Below are 9,545 nucleotides of genomic sequence, written 5' to 3' on the forward strand. Positions count from 1 at the left end.
ATGTTATTCCATTTTACGCTGCGCGCATGCCACGTGCTGCGAAAACGGCACCATACAAAATGTCTGCATCCTTGTGCAGCGCGACGACAAAGCCCTACCCCCAGACGACAATGAGCTTAATGTGGTACGAGTATGCACGCTATACCCAAAGCATTAGAAAGCCATAGAGAAGAAACCACGGCACCAGAGGGCGGCTGGTCGGAAACTCACATCCCTCGAGCCGTGCCAGAAGCAGGCCCAGTGGCGCCACAAGCAACAGCGTGCAAGCTGTCAGTGACGCCATCGCCACCGTCAGCGGTGGACGCTCGGTACTGCATGGCGTGTAATACACCTATCCAGCGTAGTAGTGCTTATTCGTCGATCCATAGCAATCGACCACATACGCAGGAGACGAGGCTGCCCATCGCGTAGAGCTCCAGGGGCAAAAAGACGACGGGCCAAGACCAGAGGACTGCAGCGTCAAGGCGCGGGGCGAGAAGCACCATTTGAGCCCACGCAACGATTGTGAACAGGGTCGCGTGCTCGGGCAATGTTGTGACGACGAACGGGAAGAAGACCCAGATCCACCCCCACGTAATCTGACCATCGAGCTGTAGCGCGATGAAGACGTGGTGCATCGTGATGCCGATGTTGATGGCCAAGTGGGCGCTACCCGACGCATCAGGACGGTTCCAAAATTCGGAGGACGATGCGTACATGGTTCGCGAGAGCGTTGCCTTTGTAGCACCCGGCCAGCTGGGAATGGCTCGAATGCAGAAGACGAGGCATGCGGCGTCCACGATCCACACAAGCACAAAGATTGTGCTCCACTGCCAAGTAATCTTGCCGTCCACCTTGAAGCTTATGCACACTATACACATCATCCGAGCATGAGGTTCTTTTGCCCTTTTTCCAAAGGTACAGGCAGTGAGGAGGGCGGGAAGTGGGAGGAGGAGGCCAAGACCGAAGACCCCTTGCTTGGTGCAAGCAGAGTCGGCGTCGGACAAGGCCTTTATGAACCAGTCAAACAGGTAGGTGAGTGGCCCGCGCTCGTCGGCAGGAAGCTCAGTTGCGACGTCGGCGCCAGTGCTCTCGATGCTCTGGAATGGCGTCGATCCGATCGTCGTCATATCTTTGGGGGAATGCAAGGTTGTGAAGCTTGGGCTGGTTGGTGGTTGTTGCGACACATGGAAAACTGCGCACTTCTATTGTGCGTGGTTGCTCCTCAGGGTTGCCAGGGGTTGTACGTGCACCGTGCTTCAAGGAGCTGGATTGATGGGGTCGTGTGGAATGCAAGCATTGGCGATATTATGGTGGCACTGCAATGACGTGGGAGGCTGCCGCGCCACCAATTCTTCGGTGTGAACCAACTGTGCTTGACCATCGCGGTTGCTGCCGTCCTATCGTTATCAGCGTGCCGCTCTGGGTAAGCACCTAGCAAGGGAATAAATATTCCCTTGGCACCTAGAATTGGGCTCGGACGAGACGCAGTGGGCTGCGAACGAGCAAGGGGCCACCCTTCACGTGTGCTCTTGGTTTCATTATGCTACTGTCTACCCTTGTTACACCGTTGGTGCGGTCCTTGATACCGCAAGAAATTTCTGTCGTTCACTCCTTTTATCCACACGCAAAATGATGTATAATTTGATCAAATCCAGAAAATCGCAAAAATGTGCAGGATTTCGATACCGCACTGTCGATACTGCCTCCACGCTTGTGTTGGCTGCGAAGAATTTATAAAATACTGTATTCAATGTAAACAACTGCGTTTGTTGCATGCAGGCGGCTCTCTGGACCTGCATCTCGCTTGCGAGCGCACTAGGCTTCTTCTTCAATAGGCGTCGTGACTGGCCCACTCGTAAAGTCGTCTAAGTCCAGCACCATGGCTGCGACAATGCCCTACACAAGTCGTCGTCGTCGTCATTCATCAATCCATTGCCGGCGATACTATATACCACAAGGATCACGAGACCGAAGAGAATGAGCCACGGCAAAACAATGTACACGGTCGAGAACGTTGCCGACCCGAGGCGGACGAGGAGCAAAACTTGGGGTGCGACGAGGAGCCCAAAGCCGAGACACGCCAAAAGACTCAAGCCAAGTGCACTCAGTCGCGACGAGGCATCGGAGAAGCACGCGGCGCACACGAAGACAATCTACAGTCGTGTCCAGCGAGGTACGACGTCATCGATCGACGTACGAAGATGAGGCCACCGATGATTGACGGCACCCACGTCGGGATAAAAACAACGAGCCACGACCACGTGACCGTGTGATCGAGTTGGAGCCCGAGAAAAATGAGCTGGAGCGCATAGCAGCCATCGCTCGAGCCACTCCAGTCGAGAATCGCGACGAAGGACGGGATGAAGACGCAGATCCAGGACCAGTCGACGTGCCCATCCAGGCGCAGCGCCACAAACAGATGCAAGAGAAAGCCGCAGAGCCACGCGAGCGTGCCGTTGCTAACCAAGAAAACGAGGTCGTGCCTTTCGAGTGATACAAATCCTGCGTACCAGGCCAGAACGTCGTACATCCATACAAACACCAGCACCGTGGCCCAGCTCCAGTCGATCACACCGTCGACCTTCCAGCAGATAAATACTAAGAAGACATGAGTCGCCATTGTAGATGTACGGGAGGAGAAAAGCCCGTACGCAGGGTCAAAACGGCGGGCAAGAGCAGCAAAAGACCGCCAAGCACGAGACTCAGGCGCACGCACAAGGTCTTGGACTGCTGCAAAAGCTTCTCGTAGCCGCGGGCCATGTACCCAAGCGGGCCGTGCCGCGCTTTCGCAGCCTCCGAGAACTTGGCGTACGACCCCTCGCGCGTGAACGTTGTTGTTGGCGCCATGCCTTTTTGAAAATGTCGATGGGGCAGGCACCTTACCGCAAGGTGCCACTCCGTAGTGGTGTGGTCGTAGTGTGCAGTAGCTTTTGACGTATGCATGTCACTAAACCAACGCAATTCAAGGTGCAAACTTGAACCGACGTACATTCGGCAATGATTCAGCGATCAAGAAAACGTCCCCACGCAGCACGTCAGTGCATGTGGGACAGGTCATATGAGTTGTCGCTGCAAGTTTCGATTGACACGAGCATACGTGCTCCTGAGAAGATCATCGACAATCCTAAGGTCACTCACTGCTGCTGCTTCTGGCAGCTGAAATGCTTCCATGCGTCGTTGCATTCTCACACAGCAAGACCACGTGAATGAACAATGAAGAGCGGAACAAATATTTGCACGCGACCTTGCATCTTGAGGTTCACAAAAAGTAGGACCGCTGCGTCGTTGACGTCAATACAGTACAACGAGCTGTACAACGAACCTGGACAGAGGGGCTATATCACATGGTTTCGAATGTATACAAAAAACAAGTTTATTCAATGTCACATGATGCCGCTTTGGGAATGAGCTCGAATGTAAAAGACCGCGCTGGGCGTCGTGTGGCTCGCGTTGGCCTCGATGCGTTGGACAATGGCGTTGAGCTTGGCGAGCATGTCGTCGTCTTCATACCATGCGAAGTACTCACGCAGGCTCTCGCTCGCTGACAGCGCACGCTGACTTGATAGGACGTCGATCGTTGCTGCGCGCAGCGGTCGATCGGAAGAGTTGTCGACGGAATTATCGCGCTCCTGAGGCGAGGGCGCCGGGCCGACGAGAGCTGTAATGATGGCGTTGATACGGTGCTGCACATCGGTCGTGATGAGCAGTGACGCTGCTTCGCCCGAGCGTACACTAGAGTGCACACCAATGCGCTTGGTAAAGTTTTGCAGCCAGCCGTTCGAAGCTTTGAAGGCCGGAAAACCGAGCGCGCCAGCGAAGTCAAGAGCTCGAGCTTGGAGCACCGCACCCGTCACCAAGAGCTCAGCGCCGTTCTCCTCGATGAGCTGCAACCATCGATAGACGGCCAAGTCGACGGGATGGAGAGGGTGTCGAGCCGTGAGGACGCGCCGGGTGTGCTCACGGCCAGTGCGTGCGAGCCCTCGGAGGCACTCCATTTCCTTCAGCACGGATTTGGAGCGTTTCTGTATCGCTGTCACGGTCTGCCGAGACACACCGTACTTGTTGCCGATGGCCTCATGAGACAGCATCGTTGTCTTGAGAAGCTCGACGATCTCGGCTTGTTTGTCCACAGTCAGGCGCTTGCGTCGCGGGCGCAATCGATCGGAGACCTCCTGCTCGGGTTCTCGGGCTCGGGGCATTCTCAATGCTTTGTGATTGGTTGAAATCCAGTACGAAGGTCGACGAAGACCATGTGCCTAGAGAATGCAGCTCTCAGCGTTTGAGAGCTGAGAAGAGAGTAAGAGTTGCTGAGAGCTGAGAGAGAGTAACGAGAGCTCAATGAGCTCTCAGTTATCCGGACAGTTATCCGGTCAGTGTAAACAGCGCTGCGTTGCGTTGTGATGAACGAGCAAGCTCCACAGAGTCCTCGAGGGAAGGGAAATCTCGCTACTTGACCACGTGCGCACCAAATATTACTCCAAAACGCTCCTTCTCGTGTATTACGGTGCATTATCGTGGAGGAAAGTGATAACGTTGACTGTGTCGGGGTCTAGCGCTGCACGCCGGCCAGACGTGGTTATTCCTGCGCCCGAGAAGACGCGCTCCGGTTGAGCCGAGGTTGCTGAGCAGCCAAGCCATTTCCGAGCCAGCTTAAGGAGACGTAGCGGAGGCCTCTGCCGGTGCGTGAGCCACGACCCCGCTGGCGGAGGACGCTGGAGGGCCAACCGTAGGTGCTTGAGAGTGGGCATGCTTCATGAGTGCGTGTCGAGCAAAGACTTGGTTACGACTAGCGTCATACTTGAACGGTTCATCGCACACGTGGCAGTACGATTGCTTGATGTCGGCCGTGCTCCAGCCTTGGACACAGATGGGCGTGCCGTCGTCTCTCAAGGTACACTCGGAACCATGAGGCTTTGCACATGAGCAAGATCGTTGCGACCTCTGGTCCAACGCTTGATGAGAAGCAGGCTGCCGTGCTTGTCAGAGTTCAGGATCTTGAGGGACATGACACCTTGGCGACGCTGCTTTGGGTTGTGTTCGCTGGTGTTCCTAGCAAGCTCTCAACGAGCTCTCGGATTTCTCTCATTTCGTTTCTGTATGCTGCATACAATTAGGCAATAAAACGGCGTTGTTACTCTCGAACTCTCGAGCTCTCGTGTTACTCTTATTCCATTTTTGTATGCCCAATACAATGAGCCCGCTTAAAATACTCTCACTGGTCATTACTATAGTATACTGAAACAAAGCTTAAATTACTCTCGGTTGAGAGCTATTTGAGAGTAAAATACATGTGTTGAGCTCTTGAGAGAGAGTTGGGCAAAATGGCTGAGAGCTGCAGGCTCTACATGTGCCTCGTCGTGTACCCAACAAAAACCATGTGGAATAAATAGTCCAAATCGATCGAAGCGATGCGATTGGCTGAAGCCCCAAAAATTGACTCATGATTTGTTAGATTTTTCGATCGAGAGCCCTGATTGGCTGTTCGTGATTTGCTGAAGCGAGGTCGTTTTTAATCCGCGTTTTGACTGTAAAAGCAACTAAAAGGCGACTAAAAGGCGACTAAAAGGCGACTAAAAGGCAACTAAAAGGCAACCAAGAGCCAACTACGAGCCAACTAGAACGCAACTAGAACCAACTAAAGCCAACTAAAAGGCAACTAGAAGGCAGAAGGCAACTAGAAGGGAGCGAAAAGGGTAGCGAAAGGATGACACCATAAAGCTCCCTGCGATCGGCGACCAACATGGCTAATATACGTTGACGACGTACGCCAAGAGTTGAATGCAATCACTTTTTACAGTCTTGCAAGGAGAAGGCAAACGGCGTCGATTTAGACAGAGCCGTAGTCGCTGGTCAGCGTGTTCTCCTGGAGAGACGCCGTCGGTTTGCCGTGGAACGCAAGGATCAAGACCGCTAGCGTCGCCTACACCACGCAACGACGTCAGTGTCCGAAGATAGTCATCGATCGATAGTACGAGGACGACGACAACGCTGTACATGATGATCCACGGCACGCAAATCCACATGGTCGAGAACGTCAAGTACTGCAGGCGAAGGACGATCAGCAATTGCGGACCGGTGACCAAGGCGAAGAACGAAAAGACGCCCAAAAAGACCGATGTCGCAAAGCACCACGGCGTGGGCGATGATGGGCTGTCGTCGTCGCCCGCAAACATGAGCACCGCAAAGGCGGCGCCAATAGGCTACATTCACGCAACAATTTGTCAGCACCTTGGCTACCAATCCGAGACGACGTACAAAGACGATGAGCATGACGGCGAGGGGCAGCCATGTTGGCAAAAGCACCACGAGCCAGGACCACGTGAGGGCGCCGTCGAGCTTCTCGGCGACAAAGACGACTTGCAGCACTTGGAGGACGCTCGAGGACGACCGGTCAACGAGAATGACAAAGCAGTACGGCAAGAGCACGTAGAGCCACGCCCAGTCAAGGTGCCCGTCAAGGCGAAGCGCGATGAAAATGTGCGCCACCAGCGAGCACAGCAAGGTAAATACACTTCCCCTAAGGTAGACCCATGAGATTTCGCTCGGGCAGGCGACGCAGCGACTCTACCACGTCATGATTTTCTGGGGCGGGTTCTCGGCGTCCGAGGCAGCGAGCAAGACCGCGGTGTCGTTGGCGTGGCAGTCGGTATTGGCGTTGGACACGGGCGGCCCATCATCGTCGTTGTTGCCGACCTTGGGGTTGTCGATTTGCGTCAAGAGCATGTACACGGGCAGCAAGACGACCGTGACGATGAAGAGCGGGATGAACGTCTGCAGCCATGTCCAGTGCACGTGGCCTTCGATTTTGAGGCTCACAAAGACTAGCGTCGCAACTTGGTATAGCACATCATATCGACGCGAGGAAGGTAGGTACCTGGAAACAAGATCGCAGGCAGCGTGAGGGCAATACCAGCCATAACGACGGCGAATTTGATGCACGCGCTGTGCGGGCTCGTGAAGAAGTCGGTGACCGTCGTCGTGAGGTAGCCAATAAAGCCGCCCGAGTTCTGCGCCTCGCCGTGGAGCTCGGCGAGGCTGCTCTGTCGCCCGAGGCTCTGCATTGTACGCAGCGTGCGCGATGACATGCTTCTTGGAGACAAAAAGCAAAATGCGAAGTGCGACGTCGTTGGCAGATTCGCTGCGTGTCATTGGCTCGGCCAATCAGATGTCGTCTAAACCCACGCCACTTATGTTGACGTTGGTAAGATCAAGGGTATATAATAATTTATTATATACCCTTGGTAAGATGCAGGCCGGTTGTGGTTCTGGCACTGCAGCTCGTTCCATTCCGACGCCGTGCGATAGCGTTTTGTACGTTGCGTCAGCGCTCGTCAAACTCGATAGCTCGTTGAAGCGCTTGTTGTGGCAACAAACGCGGGCTCTGGTATCAATACACGTTCCTGCAGCCGTCATTGTCCCAAGTCTGGAATCTGTGTGGATTGTGGGTGCGGCCCGTGTCAGATCCTATTATCCTATTCGACCAGACCGTGCTGATCCGCTGTCGATTGCCTCCGATACCACAGGGGGTTCTGTCAGTACCATAACGGCGTATTCTCGTTCTTGGGTCGCGAGGTGTGGGTCACCACAATTTCGGTGGGCAGATCGCTGCTGTAGTGAATTGTCGGTGCCTTGCCGTCGGGTTCAACAGCTTTTGTCCCAGAACAGCATGGGGGAAAAGCGTGAGTTCGTGAGTTTTTTAGAGTTGGAAGACCGCCGCCAGCCAAGAAGCGACGCACAGGAAGACGAGTATTTAAACGAGCATGCACATAAGTTGATATTGGTATTCGGTGGAAAGCAATGAGCGTCCTAGACGGTGCCGTACGAGACGGTGACCGAGACGTTTTCAATGTCCTTCTCGGCCGGCGACACAAAGACGTGGGCAAGACCGCCGAGGACAAAGAGGCCGTAAAGAAGGAACCACGGCCACACAATGTAGAGCGCCGGGAAGGCCACGTACGCGAGGCGGAGGACGAGCAGCAGCTGCGGCCCGAAGACGAGACCCAACGACACCACGAGCCCGACAAAAGCAACGAGCGCACGGAGGAACGACGGCTGCGCATTCTCTTCGGTCGCCGACATCATGCTCACAAACACAATCGAGGGCTACGAGAGAGAAGAGCGATGAGGCCATCGTCGCATGTAAAAAGGACGTACGAGGACAAAGACGATGAGGAACGCGGGGAGCCACGTCGGGAGCAAGATGACCGCCCAGCTCCACGAGAGCTCCATGTCGAGCTTTTGCGCCACGAAAATGGCCTGGAGGACTTGCAGCACGGACGTAATCGACGGGTCAAAGACCATGACGAGGCAGTACGGCAGCGAAATGTAGCTCCACTTCCACGCGAGGTGGCCGTCGAGGCGCAGCGTCACGAGCACTTGCGTGAGGATCGTGAAGACAAGGCTCAGCATCTGCGTCCTACGCGGCACATCGCTACATGAGTGTCTCGTCTCTCAAGACACAAGCAAACGGACTTGGTCATAATGGTCTTGGGCGTCGTCGACAACAGCGCCGTCGTGTCGGCGTTGATGTCGCCGTCGACAACGGTGTCGGCCGTGTCATGCGCGCGCGTCAAGTGAAAGTAGATGGGGAAGAGGAGCGCATCGAGAATCCAGAGCGGGATCAACGTGTGGGCCCACGTCCAATCAATGTCGCCGTCGCTCTTGAGCGCGACAAACACTACAAGTGCAAAGTGAACAATCCAAAAATCCAAAAATCGAACAATAGAGCATACGTGGCAGCAGGAGAAGCGGGAGCGACGTCAGCAGGCTCGCGAGATACGCGCAGAGCTTGGTGCCGGTGCTCGGGTTGGACGAAATGTGCACAGAAATCGTCTTGGTCACGTAGCCCGTGATGCCGCCGGCGTTGACGACGGCGCGGGGAACGTCGGCAAAGCTCGCGGGGAGCGCGTCGAGCGTTCGAGTCGACATGGTGATGGAACGAGGAAGGGGTAGCTTGTAGCGGATTGGAAAATGAATCTTGGAGCAAAAGTCGTCGGGCAACGGGAATAGAACCGGCGCCAAGCACAAAGAGCTGGGCGTGCCAGCCCCGCGGATCGTCTTTGGGTGACACGCGACAAAGAAATGCACGTTTCGACATCTTGTAGACACAAGCTTGAAGTGCGACGCCGAGGACACCTCCCGGCCGCAAAGGCGCGGCTTGAAATTTCATCGCGATCGCTGCGTGGCGGTCACACCCAACATATATTCAAGGTGCCGTCGCATACAGGATACTTTACCTAGTATAGCCACCGGGCATCGACTAAATGTACCACGGACTAAAGATGAAGACGGGGCCTGTTTCGCCCGCGTGGACGCTCTATCGCACCTGCCGCGCAAAGACGGGGTCGCCCGTCGAGGCCCGCGCTATTCCCGTTGGGTATCAAATCAGGTCGTGTCGCCTGGTTCAGCTCGACGCTGCGGCTCGTTGATGTGGCGGATGGTGTGCCCAGCATCGAGCCTCCTGCGCGGCGAGCGAGCAACAAGAGGCGCCGATGCATTGCGGAAAGGATCTGTGCCAATACAAAAGTGTCCTGTGCAGACGAACGTAATGACGTGTCTGTGAT

The 9,545-nt window shown here is 55.1% G+C and overlaps 5 protein-coding genes across 5 annotated transcripts; all 5 read right to left on the bottom strand.

The window, feature by feature from the left end:
- Positions 1–13: 13 nt before the first annotated feature.
- On the bottom strand, positions 14–1,109 carry SPRG_16771 (hypothetical protein; the record flags this gene model as incomplete). The annotated part of the gene is made up of 5 exons (XM_012356082.1): positions 14–94; positions 146–331; positions 384–648; positions 697–850; positions 902–1,109. 5 exons carry the CDS (start codon positions 1,107–1,109, stop codon positions 14–16), a joined length of 894 nt encoding a protein of 297 aa, XP_012211472.1.
- A 1,070-nt stretch (positions 1,110–2,179) lies between these two features.
- SPRG_16773 (hypothetical protein) lies at positions 2,180–2,829 on the bottom strand (the record flags this gene model as incomplete). Its single annotated transcript, XM_012356083.1, has 3 exons — positions 2,180–2,441; positions 2,493–2,580; positions 2,634–2,829. Coding segments are annotated over 3 exons (546 nt in total), but the record flags the coding sequence as incomplete, so codon positions are not given.
- A 536-nt stretch (positions 2,830–3,365) lies between these two features.
- On the bottom strand, positions 3,366–4,181 carry SPRG_16774 (hypothetical protein; the record flags this gene model as incomplete). Its single annotated transcript, XM_012356084.1, has 1 exon — positions 3,366–4,181. One exon carries the CDS (start codon positions 4,179–4,181, stop codon positions 3,366–3,368), a length of 816 nt encoding a protein of 271 aa, XP_012211474.1.
- Positions 4,182–5,809: 1,628 nt separating this feature from the next.
- On the bottom strand, positions 5,810–7,075 carry SPRG_16776 (hypothetical protein; the record flags this gene model as incomplete). Its single annotated transcript, XM_012356085.1, has 5 exons — positions 6,857–7,075; positions 6,551–6,803; positions 6,238–6,499; positions 5,955–6,182; positions 5,810–5,902 (listed from the first exon to the last, which is right to left on the bottom strand). The coding sequence occupies exons 1-5, from the start codon at positions 7,065–7,067 to the stop codon at positions 5,810–5,812; spliced, it is 1,047 nt and encodes a 348-aa protein (XP_012211475.1). The 5' UTR covers positions 7,068–7,075.
- Positions 7,076–7,715: 640 nt separating this feature from the next.
- On the bottom strand, positions 7,716–8,941 carry SPRG_16778 (hypothetical protein). Its single transcript, XM_012356086.1, has 4 exons — positions 8,715–8,941; positions 8,455–8,659; positions 8,137–8,398; positions 7,716–8,085 (listed from the first exon to the last, which is right to left on the bottom strand). The coding sequence occupies exons 1-4, from the start codon at positions 8,908–8,910 to the stop codon at positions 7,789–7,791; spliced, it is 960 nt and encodes a 319-aa protein (XP_012211476.1). The 5' UTR covers positions 8,911–8,941; the 3' UTR covers positions 7,716–7,788.
- Positions 8,942–9,545: the final 604 nt, after the last annotated feature.

This window comes from Saprolegnia parasitica, assembly GCF_000151545.1.
Source record: "Saprolegnia parasitica CBS 223.65 unplaced genomic scaffold supercont2.371, whole genome shotgun sequence".
NCBI lineage: Eukaryota > Oomycota > Saprolegniomycetes > Saprolegniales > Saprolegniaceae > Saprolegnia > Saprolegnia parasitica.